At 49.2% G+C, this 18,028-nt stretch overlaps 2 protein-coding genes across 2 annotated transcripts in view; one reads left to right on the top strand and one right to left on the bottom strand.

Moving 5' to 3' along the window:
* The window catches only part of LOC147101885 (tubulin beta-4B chain-like), a 167,399-nt gene that overhangs the window by 93,662 nt on the left and 55,709 nt on the right, over positions 1-18,028 (top strand). The gene's annotated exons all lie outside the window — the stretch shown is intronic.
* Positions 8,291-16,353, bottom strand: LOC147101886 (uncharacterized). Its single transcript, XM_085965991.1, has 6 exons — positions 16,278-16,353; positions 15,769-15,834; positions 14,458-14,523; positions 13,362-13,445; positions 10,003-10,122; positions 8,291-8,901 (listed from the first exon to the last, which is right to left on the bottom strand). The coding sequence occupies exons 1-5, from the start codon at positions 16,345-16,347 to the stop codon at positions 10,028-10,030; spliced, it is 381 nt and encodes a 126-aa protein (XP_085822117.1). The 5' UTR covers positions 16,348-16,353; the 3' UTR covers positions 8,291-8,901; positions 10,003-10,027.

The following is an 18,028-nucleotide window of genomic DNA, read 5'->3' as shown; positions in this document are numbered from 1 at the left end:
TTAATAAAAGCCTTGTTTTGTTTCGTTAACATCGGGTCTCGGAATTATTGAGGCACATCAATTTTATTAACTTATTTTTCAACACTATGGATCAACTCCTGAAACCTGAACGTTTGGATTTGGATCAACATGCTCCGGACGCATCAGCATGCTTCGGACACTGGTTTGAGTGTATGGAATTCTTCCTGGACAATTCCGCAGCCGTCAAAGACGCTACGGACGCTGCGAGGATGAGACTCGGAATTCTGCGGAATTGGGTAAGCCACCGGGTTTACCCCCTCATCCAAGACGCCGATACGTACCTGGCCGCCTGCGACATCTTAAAGGCGCATTACCAGCAGCCTACGAATGAGGTGTATGCTAGGCATCTGCTCGCTACTCGCGCACAGCGACCTGGGGAATCGGTGGAGGAGTTCCTAAGCACCCTGAAAATGCTTGGCAAAGACTGCAAGTGCCGAGATGTAAAAGCCGCAGTGTACACTGACGAGCTTGTTCGTGATGCCTTTATCACAGGCCTCAGCTCCACTTACATCCGGCAAAGACTGCTGGAAAAAACGGGGTTGGACATGAAACAGGCTGCGGACACCGCGCGATCCCTGGATGTGGCCCAGAGAAACTCGGACGCCTACTCTTCAGCCCGCGCCGTCCACGCCGCCACGTGTGCACCGAGGGCGCTGCCATCTTGGAAGGCATCTTCCCCGCCCGGCAGCCCGACACCGGCGGGGCCCCGCTCTCCCCCCAGAAGCCCTACGACAGCCGCGACGCGTCAGGGACCCAACTGCTACTTCTGCGGGCAGCCAAAACACACCAGAAACCTGTGCCCAGCGAAAGGCACCACCTGCTTTAAGTGCGGTAAGAAGGGGCACTTCGGGAAGGTGTGCAGAGGGAACCCCGCCGGAAAACCAACCGCCGGAAAACCCGCCACCGCCGCGTGTGCGCCGTGGGAGCGGCCATCTTGGACGCCATCTTGCCCGACCTCGTGGGGTCCGCCATCTTATGAGCAGACAGCGTGGACGCCATCTTGTATCGATCAGGGCCCTACAGTGGCATCGGTCACAGTGGACCAGACCAGGCCGCACCCGCTATCCAAATCAATGGTGGACATCGAGGTAAACGGGTGCCGGGTTAAATGTTTAATTGACAGTGGAAGCACGGAGAGTTTTATCCACCCTGAACTGGCACAACAACCCTCCCTAAAGGTGGTCCCTGCTCAGGGTACCATCTCTATGGCTGATAAAACCCAGACATCGACCATTCTGGGTTACTGCACGGTACAATTGGGCGTTAACGGGACTGTATACGATAATTTTAAAGTATTAATCATGAAGAACCTATGTGCGAGCGTGATCTTGGGCCTGGATTTCCAGTGCAACCACCAAAGCATCACGCTCAAGTACGGTGGGTCCCAGCCGCCCCTCACAGTGTGCGGTCTGGCTACCCTGAAGGTAAAGTCGCCTTCGCTATTCGCGAACCTTACCCCTAACTGCCGGCCAATAGCGACCAAAAGCAGGAGGTACAGCTGGGAGGACAGGCGGTTTATCGCGACCGAGGTAGACAGGCTCCTGAAAGAGTGCATTATTGAACGCAGCAACAGCCCGTGGCGCGCCCAAGTGGTAGTGGTAAGGGGTAGCGAGAAGAAACGGATGGTGATCGACTATAGTCAAACGATCAACAGGTACACCCTACTAGACGCCTACCCGCTACCCCGCATATCAGAAATGGTGAACCAAATCGCCCAATACCGGGTGTTCTCCACCATCGACCTCAAGTCAGCGTACCACCAGCTCCCTATCAGACCAGAGGACCGCCCGTACACCGCCTTCGAGGCGAACGGACGCCTCTACCAATTCCTCAGAGTCCCCTTTGGGGTGACGAATGGGGTCTCGGTCTTTCAGAGGGAGATGGACCGCATGGTCGATGACCACCACTTGCAGGCAACCTTCCCCTACCTCGACAACGTCACCATCTGCGGCCACAATCAGCAGGATCACGACTCGAACCTCGAGAGGTTCCTGGAAACCGCACAAAAACTCAACCTCACCTACAACGAGGACAAGTGCGTTTTCAACACCACGCGCCTCTGCATACTAGGCAGCGTGGTGGAGAATGGGGAAATCGGACCAGACCCCGACCGATTGCGCCCCCTACGGGAGCTGCCCCTGCCCAACACTCCCAAAGCCCTGAAAAGGTGCCTGGGGTTATTTTCTTATTATTCCCAATGGGTCCCCAACTACTCCGACAAAGCCCGCCCCCTCTTTTCCGCTCTCTGCTGAGGCCCACGCCGCCTTCAAAAGCATTAAGCAGGACATTGAGCGGGCCACGCTACAGGCAGTGGACGAGAACACTCCATTTCAAGTGGAAAGTGATGCGTCTGACTTCGCCTTGGCGGCCACCCTCAACCAGGCGGGGCGGCCTGTAGCTTTCTTCTCGAGGACCCTCCAAGGGCCCGAGATCAGACACTCCTCCGTGGAAAAGGAGGCCCAAGCCATCGTGGAGGCAGTGCGCCACTGGCGCCACTACCTAGCCGGCAAACGCTTCACCCTACTTACCGACCAGCGGTCGGTAGCGTTTATGTTCAATAATAAACAGAGGGGGAAGATTAAAAATGATAAGATTCTTAGGTGGCGGATCGAGCTCTCCACCTTCGAGTACGACATCATTTACCGGCCAGGGGCCCTTAACGAATCCCCTGACGCCCTCTCACGAGGGATGTGTGCCAGCGCCACCGGGGATCGGCTACAGACCCTCCACAACGACCTCTGCCACCCAGGGGTCACGCGGCTGTTCCACGTCATAAAGTCCCGTAACTTACCCTACTCGATTGAGGAAGTTCGGTCTCTGACCAGGAACTGCCGCACTTGCGCTGAGTGCAAGCCTCGGTTCTACCGCCCAGATAGAGCCCACTTAATCAAAGCTACACGGCCCTTTGAGCGGCTCAGCTTAGATTTCAAGGGCCCCCTCCCGTCCGTCGACCGCAATGTTTACTTCCTGAACATTGTGGACGAATACTCCCGGTTCCCATTCGCCTTCCCCTGCCCAGACATGACCAGCGCCACGGTCATTAAATGCCTCAACAGCCTGTTCTGCCTGTTCGGTATGCCGAGCTACATCCATATGGATAGGGGGGCGTCCTTCATGAGTGAAGCGCTACGCCAGTACATGCTGTCCAAGGGGATCGCCACGAGCCGTACCACCAGCTACAACCCCCGGGGTAACGGCCAAGTGGAGCGAGAGAACGGGACAGTATGGAAAGCAGCCACTCTAGCTCTAAGGACCAAGGGCCTCCCTATCTCCCGCTGGCAGGAAGTCCTCTTGGATGTGCTCCATTCGATACGGTCGCTATTGTGTACGGCCACTAACGCCACGCCTCATGAACGAATGTTTGTCTTTCCCCGGAAATCCACCTCAGGCGTATCCATGCCGTCATGGCTCTCCACCCCAGGTCCAGTACTCGTGCGAAGGCATGTGAGGGGCCACAAGACGGACCCTCTCGTGGAGCCAGTACACCTACTCCACGCCAATCCCCAATACGCATATATCCGGCACGCTGACGGAAGGGAGGACACCGTGTCCATAAAAGACGTCGCCCCAGCCGGCATCGACAACAACCACGGCAATAGCAGCAACAACGATCACAGCAACTCTTACCCACCCACTACTCTTTCATCACCCCCGGAAGAACATCAACCAACGGCACCCCCACCAACGACCCCTTCAACAACCCTGGCGGCTCCCCCGGCAGAGACCCAGGAGGCTACCGGGGACACCCAGCCGACACCCGCGGCACCAGAACAGCCACGTCGGTCGCAGAGGACTATCAAATCCCCGAACAGACTAAATCTATAGAAGGGGTGAATGTGATGAAATATTCCATTCATCACTGCCTGTGACTGTGGTCGGTTTCAGTGTCATTTCCCTTCCCCCAGTCCTCATTGTATTGTTTATTGGAATGTGCTGTGTGTAGGGCTCCGCCCATACCTGGCCCCTTTTGTAAGCTAGCTCAGTCTGGCCTCAGTCTCCAGAAGGAAGATACCTCTCTCTCTTACGTGTTACTTTCTAAGTTAATAAAAGCCTTGTTTTGTTTCGTTAACATCGGGTCTCGGAATTATTGAGGCACATCAATAGGTAATGGTATAAAACCCCTTGAGACACAACAGCACTATATAAATAAAAGTTGTTTTTTTTGTTGTTGAGGTTGATGCGGTGGTTGGAATAGGTGTGGGACACCAGTCTGGCGCAGGATGAATGCATCGTTGCTGCCAGGATAGCGGGCATTGACGGTGAGGATGCGTTGTCTGTGGTCGCACACCAACTGCACGTTCAGTGAGTGGAAGCCTTTGCGGTTGCGGAAAACCTCTGCATTTTCATGAGGTGCCCGCAATGCCACGTGCGTGTAGTCAATGGCACCCTGAACCCTGGGGAAGCACGCTATCCTAGCAAGGTCACATGCGCGTTCACGCTGTTTGTCTCTGGTCATGGGGAATGAGATGTACTCCCTTCTCCTTTTGTACAGAGCATTTGTGACCTCCCGGATGCAGCAATGAACAGCGAACTGGGAGATGTTCGCAATATCCCCTGTTGATGCCTGGAAGGAGCCGGTGATGTAGAAATTGAGAGCCACTGTCACCTTCACTGCCACCGGCAGAAATGTCCTGAGCTGAGGCTGGAGCTCTGGCTGCAGGAAGTGGCAGAGCTCTGTGACCACCTCCTTGCTGAAGCGGAGCCTTTTAACACACTGCTCCTCGGACAGATGGATATATGAGAATTGCTCCTGGAATACAGGAAACTTTTTTTTATCCGGCAGGGACGGGACCGACATGATGCCGGTTCATCAAAAATTCCGGATAACCGAACGCTATAGTAAAAGATACGGAGCTGAGAACTCCGTATAAAGCAACAAACCCTGTTGCTTAGCAACAGCTTCTGAACAATGGCCACAAGTTGCAAGCGTCTCTGTAGCTTAGCAACAGCTGCAGCCACACCCTTGCACAGCAACAAATGGAGGAAGGCAAGTAATAAAAGTTACCTGAACCTACTCCTGAATTTTGCCGGTTAACCGAGATTTCCGGTTATTTAGGTGCAGGTAATTCGAAAGTTTCCTGTACCCTGGGAGGGTAAGGTCTCCTGTGCAGAGCCCTGTTGGCCCTCCTCTCTCTCGCCAGATTCTCCACTCTCTCTCTCTCCGCCTCCGCTACCTCCGACGGTGAAGCTGGAGGGCGAGGCTCCGTGCCAGGACAGCCCCCATTAACTCTTCTAAATGTGCTAGTACCAAAGGGTACAGAAATGGGAACCTGATAAGTCTAGCTGATGACCAAAACTCCTTCAAGTAGGAAACCGTTAAATGTCTCCAGACGCCTCTCTCCCTCTCGCAACCTGCGTATGCACAATTGATTGCCGACAGGAAAAAGCAGGAAGTGCACGCTGTTAAATAGCGCTCCCCCAGCTCCCAGCTGACTGAAAACCGCCCCCTCTACCTATCGTTCCTAGCGGCAGGTGCTGAGGCAGGGGGTGAAAACCAATATCCGGTCCGGGGCACTACTGGGGCGATGTGCACTTGGATGACGTCACGATCTCTGGGCGCAGGAGATCAGCGTAGGGTACAGTCAGGAACTCAGTTTAAGGTGATATCAGTGTAGATCAGGAAATCAAATCAAGGTGATATCAGTGTAGGGTACAGTCAGGAAATCTAATCAAGGTGATATCAGTGTAGGGTATAGACAGGAAATCTAATCAAGGTGATATCAGTGTAGGGTATAGACAGGAAATCTAATCAAGGTGATATCAGTGTAGGGTATAGACAGGAAATCAAATCAAGGTGATATCAGTGTAGGGTACAGTCAGGAAATCTAATCAAGGTGATATCAGTGTAGGGTACAGTCAGGAAATCTAATCAAGGTGATATCAGTGTAGGGTACAGTCAGTAAATCTAATCAAGGTGATATCAGTGTAGGGTACAGTCAGTAAATCTAATCAAGGTGATATCAGTGTAGGGTACAGTCAGGAAATCTAATCAAGGTGATATCAGTGTAGGGTACAGTCAAGAAATCAGTTCTAATATAGGGTTGAATCTTAAGGGAGGGCTGAAGAAATAACAGAATTTTAGAGATTACAAATGAGAAAGCTGAAAGAAGACAATCTGCTCTGGATGGATTGCACACTGGGATAAGAAATATTAGGGTATTGAAGTCAGTCACATGCTGGCAGCTATTGTTAAATCACTCTTCGGAAATAGGAACAGTGGCTCAGGATTGAAGGCGGCCAAAAGTAATTCCAATTTATAAAATAAGAACTTGCATTTATAAAGCGCCTTTCACCACCTCAGGTCATCCCGAAACGTTTCACGGACAATTCAGTATTTTTGGACATTAGTCATGTTGTAATGTAGGGAAATGCAGCAGCCAATTTGTACACAGCAAGCAATGTGATAAATGACCAGATAATCTGTTTTATACCAGAGTGGGTTGAGAGATAAATGTTGGTCAGGACACCAGGAGCACTTCCCTGCTCTTCTTTGAAATACAGGTAGACTATTCTTTATCCAAACTTCCAAAAACCTCTAAAAACCGAAAGTTTTTTCGTTCAGCGTAAGTCGTGCACACAACATGACCAGAGTGGCGCACGACTTATGCTGAGCAGGGCAGAGGGTCACAGAGTTCCCTCCTGAGTAGGAGATTGCAGGCCGAGCCGGGCAGTGTGAAGGAGGTACCGGGAGAGTGAACCCAACAATACAGCGGCCGGTCCGATAGCTGCAGCGGCCCGTCCGATATTCTTTTCTCCCCCGACCCGACCCGACCTGCGGCCCGTCCGATATTCTTTTCTCCCCCCTCACACCCGACCCCCGACCCGTCCGATATTCTTTTCTCCTGACCCAACCCGAACCGCGGCCCGTCCGATATTCGTTTCTCCCCCCTGACCCCCCCCCCCCGGACCCCCCCGACCCCGACACCACCCCGCCACCCCCCCCCGACCGCCCCCCCCCGGACCCCCCCCGACCCCGACCTGAACCGCGGCCCATCCGATATTCTTTTCTCCCCCCCCCACCCGACCTGATTTGCGGGCCAGCTTAGTAGGAGTCTGCCGATATCCGGCTTTCCAGAGAAGCAGGAAGGGGAATGAGACACGGAACAGTCGCAAGAGGTAGCCTGAACTTTTAAAATTTATTTTAAATACAAATTTCCCAGTCTTATAATAATACCTTCTGAAATCCGAAAAATTCCGAAAACCGAAACTCAGCTGGTCCCAAGGCTTTCAGATAAGGGATAGTGTACCTGTAGTGCCATGGGATCTTCTACATCCACCTGAGAGGGCAGACGGGGCCTCGGTTTAATGTCTCGTCTCAAAGACTGCACCTCTGACAGTGCCGCACTCCCTCAGTACTGTACTGGGAGTGTCAGCCTAGGTTATTATGGGCTCAAGTCTGAAGTGGGGATTGAACACATGACGTTCTAACTCCGAGACAGGAATGCTCCCAACTGAGCCATGGGATATGAAGGTAAAGGGAACCAAGGGGTAGTGAGCATGACCATCTGTAGTAGGAAAACACTAGAGGGCATCCTGAAATGGGAAGCATCTGGAGCAATCAGGATGAACCCGAGGAAAGTGTTGAATATTCTAAAGGGTAAAGGTCAACTGAGCCCTGATGAATGGTCGGGCACAGCCACAGACTCTGACCAGAGGCAAGGGTTCAGACTGAGGAAGGGTGGGTAAAGGGACAGCTCAGACTTGCTGGCTGGAAGGTAAATGCCAGCACGGACTGGTCAGGCCAAATGGCCTCTTTCCATCTTGTAATTTCTGTGTCTACCTACATACTTAGCAGCTTCAGACAGAGTGAATGTGGGGAACAGGCTGCCCAGGGAGACAGCGCAGGCAAACCACTGCTTCCTTACTTGTAATCTCTAAACTTCTGTGTATTTATTACCTGCTCCCGCCCGACTGCCCTGGGAAGGGGAGACACTGATTCCTCTGAACACTGACAAGCAAGTCACTTTCCATAGCTTTTTGGAGACACTGGGGAATTGCAGGTGTGAGGCATTTAGAAATTTGGGATTGGCCAAATGGACTGTACATTGTCACGTTTCTCCATTCAGGAGATGAACAGACTCGGCACATTATTGGAAATGCCTAACATTGCAGTAAATGCTGCACTAGTACAACGAGTAAGGATGGTGGAGCTGTGTAAACAGCACCAAATACTGTCTGGCTGCGGAATAGCAATGTGAACTCTAGGGGGTGCCTGAAACCACCGTCAGAATTAATCACAGAAGGAATTGAGAAACACCAACACTTTCATGCATTTGTTTTTATTCATTTTTTATATGCTTTGCAAAACAAGCTGAGGTTGTGTTAAGCGTACAGGCACTAGCAGCAAGGGAGGGGCTGTGAGGCACTGATTCCATCAGTGATATGAGTTTAATTAACGACACTCTGAAATATTACAGCATCAGTACGTCATCAGTCACTGGTTCAAACGGTGCCCCTGTTTAAACTAAAGTCTAATTGGGGCCAGTTATTATTGGATCGAACCAGCAGTATTCTCCAGGGCTCCGACCAGTGCCCACTATCAACGTGTTACACTGATTTGTTTGATGTTTTCAGGCGCATGTTGGATGGCTTGAGCTGTAATTTAAAGTGTTAGTTGCTGTTTCCATTTGTAATGAGTGGGTTTTGTGCCATTTTCACATGTTTGTACTTTCAGAGTGAGCTGATGGAATTCAGAGACTCAGTCACACTGACCCTCACAAGCAAATATTCCAAAATCAGCAGCAGTGATTTCAGTTCATTAAATTATAATCAGCAATTTCTTCATTTCAGCACATGGAGGCGAATAGCCAGAGTTGTAGTTTGATGTGTCCATCCTTCATGAAATGGTCCTTCGCTCCATGGAGGATGAGATCAATCAACCTGCAGCACATAGAACATAAACTAGTCATTCTTCTAATTGAATTCCCTTGTTCAGTATTACACCTACACCCGGTAACCACAGGCCAGTCAGCCGAACGTTGGTGGTGGGGAAATTCCAGACACCACAATCCAGGACAAAATGAATTGTCACTTGGAAAAACATGGGTTCATAAATGACAGGCAACATGGATTTGTTAAAGGTAAATCGTGTCTGACAAACTTGATTGAGTTATTTGATGAAACCTGTCCTCACAATTTAGCCCAGGTATCGTTCTGGTGAGTCTGCGCTGCATCCCCTCCGAGGCCAATATATCCTTCCTGAGGGGCCGTGCCCAGAACTGAATGCAGTGTCCAGAGAGGGTCTGACCAGAGATTTATGGAACTGGAACATAACTTCCACCCTTTGTATTCCAGTCCTCTTGAGATAAAGGCCAATATTCCATTAGTCTTTTTAATCATTTCTTGTAGCTGTCCACCAGCTTTTAGTGATTTCTGTACCTGGACCCCTAAATCTCTCGCTCATCCATAGTTCCTAACTTCACACCATTTGGAAAATACTCTGATCTATCTTTCTTAGTCCCAAGTGGATGACCTCACGTTTCCCCACATTGAACTCCATCTGCCACAGTTTTGCCCACACACTTAATCTATCAATGTCCCTTTACATCTTTCTGCTCCCAGTTACACTACTTAACGTGCCTCCTAACTTGGCGTCGTCAGCAAACTTGGATATACGGCTCTCTCCCGAATATATCCAGAACGTCTCATCGTAATTATCCTTCACCTGCAACACACAGGCTCTCCACCTGGATCTCGGGGTTAAATCACCGGCGGCCCCTTATACAAGGCAGCACCATGCACATTGTCGCTGCTTTACTCATTAACTGGCCTCTACTGACCTGGTTTATCTCTCGTCCCTTTTTAGAACAGCGTTGTAACATTTGCAATGCTCCAGTCCTCTGGCACCACCCCAGATCCAAGGAGGATTGAAAGATCGTGGCCAAAGCCTCTGCTATTTCCACCCTTACATCACTCAGCAACCGAGAGTTCACAACACAGACCAGCTCAGAGACAAGAGAGCCGGGAATGACTTCTACTTACCCAGGCCTCACTTCGTAGTGTTAGCTCATTCCTTAGCCTCTCCCCCTTCCTCATCTTGAGCTGGTGCCGCCATGTCAGGAACTGGTCTTCTTTGCTTCCTGTATTTAGTCTTAAACTTTTCTGAAAGAGGATACAGAATTAAATCTTTCTGGCATTTTCACTTTGGAGTTTTTGGTCCAAGTTGCAGCTTCTTTAATGAATGATTCTCTCCCTGCTTTTCTTAAAACACCTCCAGTTAGTCTGGGCTAGCTTACACACTGTTGTAGTACAGAACTGTGTCCTGATGTGGCACTAAATTCTCTTTCAGAGATAACTAATGTGGGAAATGAAAATGACACACCGATGCAGTGAGCCATTATAAGGTTAGGGCTTGGCTACATTAGTGCGGCTGAGAACTGAGTGCTTCACTCCGCAGTGTGATATATTTGACCCGGGGGCTGTTCACTGCAGGTAACAATGCTTTAAGTTATTCTAACCTAACAGACAAAAAGCACTGATCCTTCGGACTGGGTCAGTTTCCTTGGGATCCAAGGATCCTGAAGGGAAACTAGGGAGGAAATATCACAGGTCTCACTATAATTTTCCAAATCTTGTGAAAAGTAAAATTGTGCTCGGGGACTGGTTGGAAATATAATTCTCCTCTTCGAACAGGGAGGCAGGGACAAGCCAGGAATTATTAGCCTCACTTCAATTGTTGGTAAACCACTAGACTGTATAATAGCAGAAGGAATTACTAATGCAACCACTTGGGGAGAGGCGATTGGAGGGCAGAAAGGGAGTTAGTGGGAATGGAAAGGTACGGTGAGCGAGGTTTCCCCATGTCTTTGTGAGCCGCCATCTTATTCACTGTATCCATTAATGATCTGGACTGAGGAATTGAGGAATCAATATCGAGATTTGTCAATGACCCCCAATTAGGGAATGTGGCCCATCTGACACAGAGCTTGTAAGACACTGATTGGTTACAGGATGGGCAGATGAAGTTCAATGTCGCAAAGTACACAAAGAAATACATTTGGAAGTAAGAGTAGGGAAAATGCAAAAACATAAATTGTAACAAGAAAAAAAAAAGAAAGGCTTGCATTTATAGAGCACCTTTCACGACCTTAGGATGTCCCAAAGCGATTTACAGCCAATAAAGTACTTTTGAAGTGTAATGTAGGAAATGCAGCAGCCAATTTGTGCAAAGCCAGGACTCTGGGGACAACTCCTCTGCTCTTCAAATAGTGCCATGGGATATTTTACATCCACCTGCGAGGGCAGACGGGGCCTCAATTTAATGTCTCATCCAAAAGATGGCCCCTCCCACAGTGCAGCATTGGAGAGTCAGCCTAGATTTTGCCCTCAAGTCTCTGGAGTGGAACCGGTACCCACAATGTTCTGACCCAGAGGTGAGAGTGCCACCACTGAGCCACAGCTGACACATCGAGTAACTTTGTGAATCTGTGTGTGATGAGGGCTCAATAATCCCTGCTCCTTTTAGCAGGACCAGAATTTTAAACTTTTCAAAAAAGGAACAGAACTTTCTATCAGATAATAATTTGACAGCTGTGTTTAAGCTCGACAGTCTGCTTCTCTGATTCACAGCACAGCACAGTTCAGAGTCAAGAGGAGCTACATAATCAAGCCTCGCTTCGCAGTGTCCATCTCCTCCTCAGACGGATATTGTTCCACCTCAGGACCAGGGCCGAATGGCCTACTCCTGCTCCTATTTCTTATGTTCAATTGCTGGATACTTTGGCCTCTGGAATTTCTTCCCAAATTTTTCTAAAATAGGAGACAGAATGACACCTTCCTGCCGTTCTCTCTTCTGGGTTTTTGTTCCAAGTTGCAGCTTCTTTAATGAATGATTCACACCCTGCATTTCTTCAACCACCGCCAATTAGTCTGGCCCAACTTCTGCACTGCCGTAGCACCAAACTGTGCCCCAGTGTGGAGAACAGTGCAGTCTTGGCCACTATTATAGGAAGGACACAGAAGCAATGGGAAAGGTGCAGTGTGGATTCACTGGGATGTTACCCGGGATGAGGGCCCACAGTTATGCAGAGAAACTTGAGACGGTGGGGCTTTTCTTCACCGGATCTGAGAAAGGTGACCTGATAGAGGTCTTTAAGATTGTGAAAGGTTCTGAGCAGGTAAATCGTGAGAGATTGTTTCCACTGTCCCCAACATGATAGTTAGAGGGCCTAACATTTCAATAATCACAGAAAGAATTAAAGGGGAGGATGAAACAAATTCTTTACACAGAGGCTGGTTTGAATCTGGAATTCTCGGCCACAAACCAGTGTTGAAGCAAATCCGTCAATTCTTTTAAAAGGGAATTAGATAGTTGCTTGAAAAAGAGGAATATTAAAGGGAATGGGGCGAGTTGGATCAGGCAGTGGCTCATGTGGAGAGAAACACTACAACAGACCGGGTGGGGCAAGACCACGGAGGGATTTAACGGGAAGGACAAGGCTTTTGAATTGAATTGTGACTCATCCAGGACTGACGACCAACTGTATTCTCCACATTCCTTGCAACCACTGATGGGCTTTGTGTTGTCTGACAAGCATCCCGACAACACACAGTCAATTGGGGAGTTGAGAGAAGTGGTGAAGAGGTAGAACTGGATGTCATCAGCATACCCTGCAACGATGATTCTGTGTCTCCACATGATGTTACCGAGGGGCAGCATACAATTACATGTGTGTATACACGTACTTATAAGAACAAACACGTACATACAGGCACATATACTTACCCATAAATACAGACAGGTACAGGTACTTGTAAGTATATACAAATACATACAACTACACATAGGTACTTCTAGGTACATAGAGATAAATACGGGTACATACAATATATGAAATGAGTATTCTACCAACTAGGGCTGGACTATAAATGTGTCCTTTACCACATCACCCACATCCCAAGAACAGATAATCTAAAAGAACAGTTTTCCTGTCAGACATTAACTGCCATGGAACTCCATTCTGATGGGGAAAAATCAATGATTTCCCTGGGAAATAAGTCACATTTATGACTACAGAGAGTGAGGACGGAGCCAGTATTAACCCACGGTGTGGACTGTGGGATTATTGCACAGTTACTGAGTAATGGGACACACCGACATCCACATACGTCCCACACAGTAAAATGTGTCTCCACCGAGACCCTGCCAGCCTCCAGCCCACTGGGCTCGTTTCTCAAACACCCCCCGGGCACCAGCCCTCAGACTGGGTCACTTTCCTCGGCATCCAAGTGGGTTCCAGAAATATCCGATCCTGTTATGATGTCGATCTCTACTCTACCCAAGTCCCTCCATCAATCCTTTCGTTATCGTATTGTCTCATTCATTAAAAGGAAATACTTACTAAAAACATTTTTGCCAATTCCCCATGCTGTTTTAAATAATTTACCGAGAAACCGTTTCTGGATGTGCTCAGGGAACGCTGACTCTGAGGAAACAGGATGAGAGACGGTGCTGGTTAGTATTCAGGATCCTCTGTGTTTGGTAAAGTTTGCTAGTTATCACTGAGCACTGGGTGATTTTCATGTTGACAAAAGTATATGACAGTCTTCAGTGCTTCAGTGCCAACAGCAAATATATTCCCAATAGAAATCCTGTCAAATCTCATTTCTTGATCTTTTATTCTGCAGTTTGCACAGAATGACACAAAATAGCACAGTCTCTCTGGGAATACGAGCAGTGCGGCCCCTTTAAAGGGACCAAATCCCTTCTGACCCAGAAAACCTCCTTATTCAGCCTTGGGCTGAGATCAGCTCACTCTGCGCAGACCAAGGATCAAACCTGGACCAGGAGTGGGCCATTCAGCCCCTCCGCCATTCAATGAGATCATGGCTGCTCTGTACCTCAGCTCCATTTACCCACCTTAGCCCAATATCCCTTGATACCCTGACCCAACAAACAGCTATCCATCTCAGTCTTGAAAGCTCCAATTCACCCCCAGCGTCCACAGCCTTTTGCGGAAGAGAGTTCCAGATTTCCACTACCCGTCCTGTGAAAAAGTGCTTCCTGATTTCACTCCTGAACGGCCTAGCTCTAATTAAATCATTTTAACATTTCAAACACCTCGATCAGATCACCCTTCAATCTTCTAAACTCAAGGGAATACAAGCCAGGTTTATGCAAGCGGTCCTCATAATTTAACCCTCTAAGCCCCGGTCTCATTCTGGTGAATCTGCGCTGCACCCCTTTCAAAGTCATATATTCTTCCTGAGGTGCAGTGCCCAGAACAGAACAGAGTGCTCCAGATGGGGTCGGACCAAGGCTCAGTACACCTGAAGCATCACTTCCTGCTCTGTGTCTCAGCAGCAAAGGACCTTGATCAGCCATGATCACATTGAATGGCGGAGCAGGCTCGAAGGGCCGAATGGCCTACTCCTGCTCCTATCTTCTATGTTTATTGTGGAGTGACAGACTGACTTGTTAATGTTCCTGACACTTACCCAGGTCTCGATTCTGTGGGTCGCGAAACTCAGATTCTGAATCATCCAACTCACGCAGCGCCTCTTCTGAAATGAATAGAAAGTGTTGTATTTTCACACTGCTACCAGTGTAGATTATCTCCTCACATTATCAGTTATCTCCACGATTACTCCAATATTCAAAGCAGCTGACTGGAGATGTTTGCTGTCTCATAGAATTACATAGAATGTATAGCGCAGAAACAGGCCATTCGGCCCAACTGGTCTGTGCCGGTGTTTATGTTCCACACCAGTCTCCTCCCACCCTACTTCATCTCACTCTATCAACATCTCCTTCTATTCCTTTCTCCCACATGTACTTATCTAGCTTCCCCTTAAATATATCTATGCTATTCACCTCAACTACTCCTTGTTGTAGTGAGTTCCACATTCTCACCACTCTCTGGGTAATTAAGTTCCTCCTGAATTCCCTATTGGATTTGTTAGTGACTATCTTATATTCATAAACCCTAGTTTGGACTCCACCGGAAGTGGAAACACCTTGTCTACGTCTACGCTATCAAACCTTTTAATAATGTTAAAGAGCTCTATTAGGTCACCCCTCAGCCTTCTCTTTTCTATTTCCACTAATTCACTTTCCACTCAAACCCCCACAAGAGATACTCCAAGATAGACTACTGCTTTCTGAAGCAATCCCACCAATCCCAAATCACACGCTGTGAAATAGGGTAAAGAGTGGGAAGAGATGTGTGCGGTCTCCTCCTTAGTTACTTTATATTCCTGTTTTACTCGGGCTATGTGTCAGGGTCGGTTCCTGACAATAGAAACCCTGGAAACCTACATTTCTCAGCCCATTGCACACAGTGGATGGAGAGGCTGCCCCTGGACTCACTCACACTGCAGTCTGTTTCCCCTCCTTTCATTCCCCATCAGTGTCATTTCAGAGTGACAGTGGGCCTTGTGTGTTCCTCTCCAATCTTTCTCCATTCCTGCCCACTGAAGAAGATGCTGACCCATTCGCTGGGATAGGCTCCATGGCCATGGTCATCCTAGAGGTTGCGGGAGCCTCGACAGGAAGTATTGGCAAGCTATGTGACTGAGGAGTGAGTCCCAGCCCAGGATTCTGCCCTCAGACACTGACCCTCAACAGGGGAGGTTCACAGCGATCGAGAGTGGCATTCGTGGCCAATCTCCCCTTTTCTAACCCAGGGCGCTGCCCCCGATTGTGATGCCCCTGAGATCCTCTCGCTCAGCGTAGAGCCGGGGGGGCGGGGGGGACCTGGTCTGTAAGGCAGAGAAACGCATGGACGTGTAAACAGTACTAACACTTACCCAGCTCTCGCATCTTTGCCTTATCCTCGTCAGACTGGGAATCATCGTCTTCACGCAGTGCCTCTTCTGCAATAAATAGAACATCTTATATTTTATCCTAGAATTTCAGTGCAGAATATTTCCTAAATTACAGCCTGTATCTCTGTTTAATGTGGTCCACACAGATGAGTTCAGTCATGCCTGTATAATGGGCAGGGTGTGTAAGGGGCGGGGTGTATAAGGGGCTGGGGTCTAACCAATCCGCAATCTCCCGTTTTACAGCAACACTGACAGTTAAATTCAGCCCTTTACTGTGGCCCAGTATCTAACGCATTGCTGAATATCTGGCACCCACACAATTTCTGTGTTCAGCAAGCTTCAACATTTCTTCGAATTCCTCCAGTAAACTTGTTGGGCAAGCCCTTCTTCCCATAATTCCGTGCCCACTCCCTCTAACCCTACCATATCCCAGTTGACTCATCTGAGCTCAGACCCCAATTGAACAGTTAATTAGTGTTATAATCACTCACCGGCCCCAGCAGAATGGAGGGCGATCGCACCCAACGCTGCCAACAGCACCAGAAGAGAAAGTTGCTTCATTTTCCCGAGCTGTGATGTCGAGTGATGAGCTGCTCTCTCCTCCGGCCCTTTATATACCGTCTTATCATCGCATCTCAGAATTGGTCCCAATCTCACTTTCCAAGAATCCCCTTGTCCATTGTCAGGGCAATGGTCACCTGGTTGACAATCTGATTCCAGGTAACGGCCGTGACAGATAGTAGAATGTCACACCTCAAATGAGTCACCGCAGGTCTTTAAAGCATTCATTGTTATTTCATCTTTATTACCGGACCTGTTAAACAAATGAAGATTGCCTATACTCATTGGAGTTTAGAAGAATGAGAGGTGATCTTATTGAAACGTATCAGATTCTGAGGGGGCTTGACAAGGTAGATGCAGAGAGGATGTTTCCCCTCGTGGGGGAATCTAGAACTCGGGGGCATAGTTTCAGAATAAGGGGTCGCCCATTTAAAACAGAGATGAGGAGGAATCACTTCGCTCAGAGGGTCGTGAATCTTTGGAATTCTCTACCCCAGAGAGCTGTGGAGGCTGAGTCATTAAATATATTGAAGGTGGAGATAGACAGATTTTTGAACGATAAGGGAGTCAAGGGTTATGGGGAGTGGGCAGGAATGTGGAGCTGAGGCCATGACCAGATCGGCCATGATCATATCGAATGGTGGAGCAGGCTCGAGGGTAAAATGGCCTGCTCCTGCTCCGGCTCCTGCTCCTGCTCCTGCTCCTGCTCCGGCTCCTGCTCCTGCTCCTGCTCCGGCTCCGGCTCCTGCTCCTGCTCCGGCTCCTGCTCCTGCTCCTGCTCCGGCTCCGGCTCCTGCTCCTGCTCCTGCTCCGGCTCCGGCTCCTGCTCCTGCTCCTGCTCCTGCTCCTGCTCCGGCTCCTGCTCCGGCTCCTGCTCCTGCTCCTATTTCTTATGTTCTTATTGCTGCATATCCGAGAGTCCCAATGTGAGTCACACAATGAGATCGATAAATTCTAGGGTGCAGGTCTGGTGAGGACAAAAGGGGAAGTCAGTGGGGAAAATAGTTCAAGGTTCAAACAGATCGTGGACCTCTTTGTCTTCAAGATTGAGACCATCTCCACAGCTGACTCTGCCAATTCTCCCCTTTCTCTCCTTGCTCCTGACTTTCCCCACACTCCCCAACCCTGTACAGCCCAGATCCCCATTACCCTGCAGCTTCTCTCCATTTCCCCCATGCCCATCTCTAGAACCCTACTCCACTCTTGACCACTCAACTCTTGGCCACTCAATGTTTGCTCCTGGACCACAAGCTAGTGGACATTGTTAACAGCGCCCATTCCTTAGGGAACATTGTTTCCCCTTTCAAAACTGCCACCATCAGCCCCTCCTCAGAAAACCAAGCTTGACCCCATCAGTGCTCTCCAACAAGTGGCCCATCGCTAACCTCCCTTTCCTCTGTTAGAGCGTCGAATACATTATCACCTCCCAACTCCATGCTCGTCTCCCTCAATACAATCTGTCTGAATCTATCCAGTATGTTTCCCACCCTCCCCACAACACTGAGACAGCTCTGGATAAATTCACAAAATGACGTTCTGTGTGACTATGGTGCAGAATTCCTTCTTGTCCTCTGCTGCTCCACAGTGTTTGATACAGTTGGCCACACAGCCCTGAGCCACTAGCTCTGGAATCCCCCAAGGATCTAACCTTGGTCCCTTCCTCTTCCTCATGTACAAGCTG

Source organism: Somniosus microcephalus, chromosome 23, assembly GCF_052327205.1.
Source record: "Somniosus microcephalus isolate GS21.2 chromosome 23, FLI_Smic_1.0, whole genome shotgun sequence".
Classification (NCBI taxonomy): domain Eukaryota; kingdom Metazoa; phylum Chordata; class Chondrichthyes; order Squaliformes; family Somniosidae; genus Somniosus; species Somniosus microcephalus.
The sequence above is the reverse complement of the archived record's forward strand: the minus strand, read 5'-3'. Positions and strand labels throughout refer to the sequence as shown.

What these genes read in the sequence shown, in the direction of transcription:
- LOC147101886 (XM_085965991.1), bottom strand. Translation starts at nt 16,347, where the DNA reads ATGAAGCAACTTTCTCTTCTGGTGCTGTTGGCAGCGTTGGGTGCGATC. An exon ending in CCTCCATTCTGCTGGGGCCG is followed by an intron (nt 15,835 to 16,277) that starts GTGAGTGATTAT and finishes TATTTATTGCAG; the next exon opens with AAGAGGCACTGCGTGAAGAC. An exon ending in CCCACAGAATCGAGACCTGG is followed by an intron (nt 13,446 to 14,457) that starts GTAAGTGTCAGG and finishes CTGTTTCCTCAG; the next exon opens with AGTCAGCGTTCCCTGAGCAC.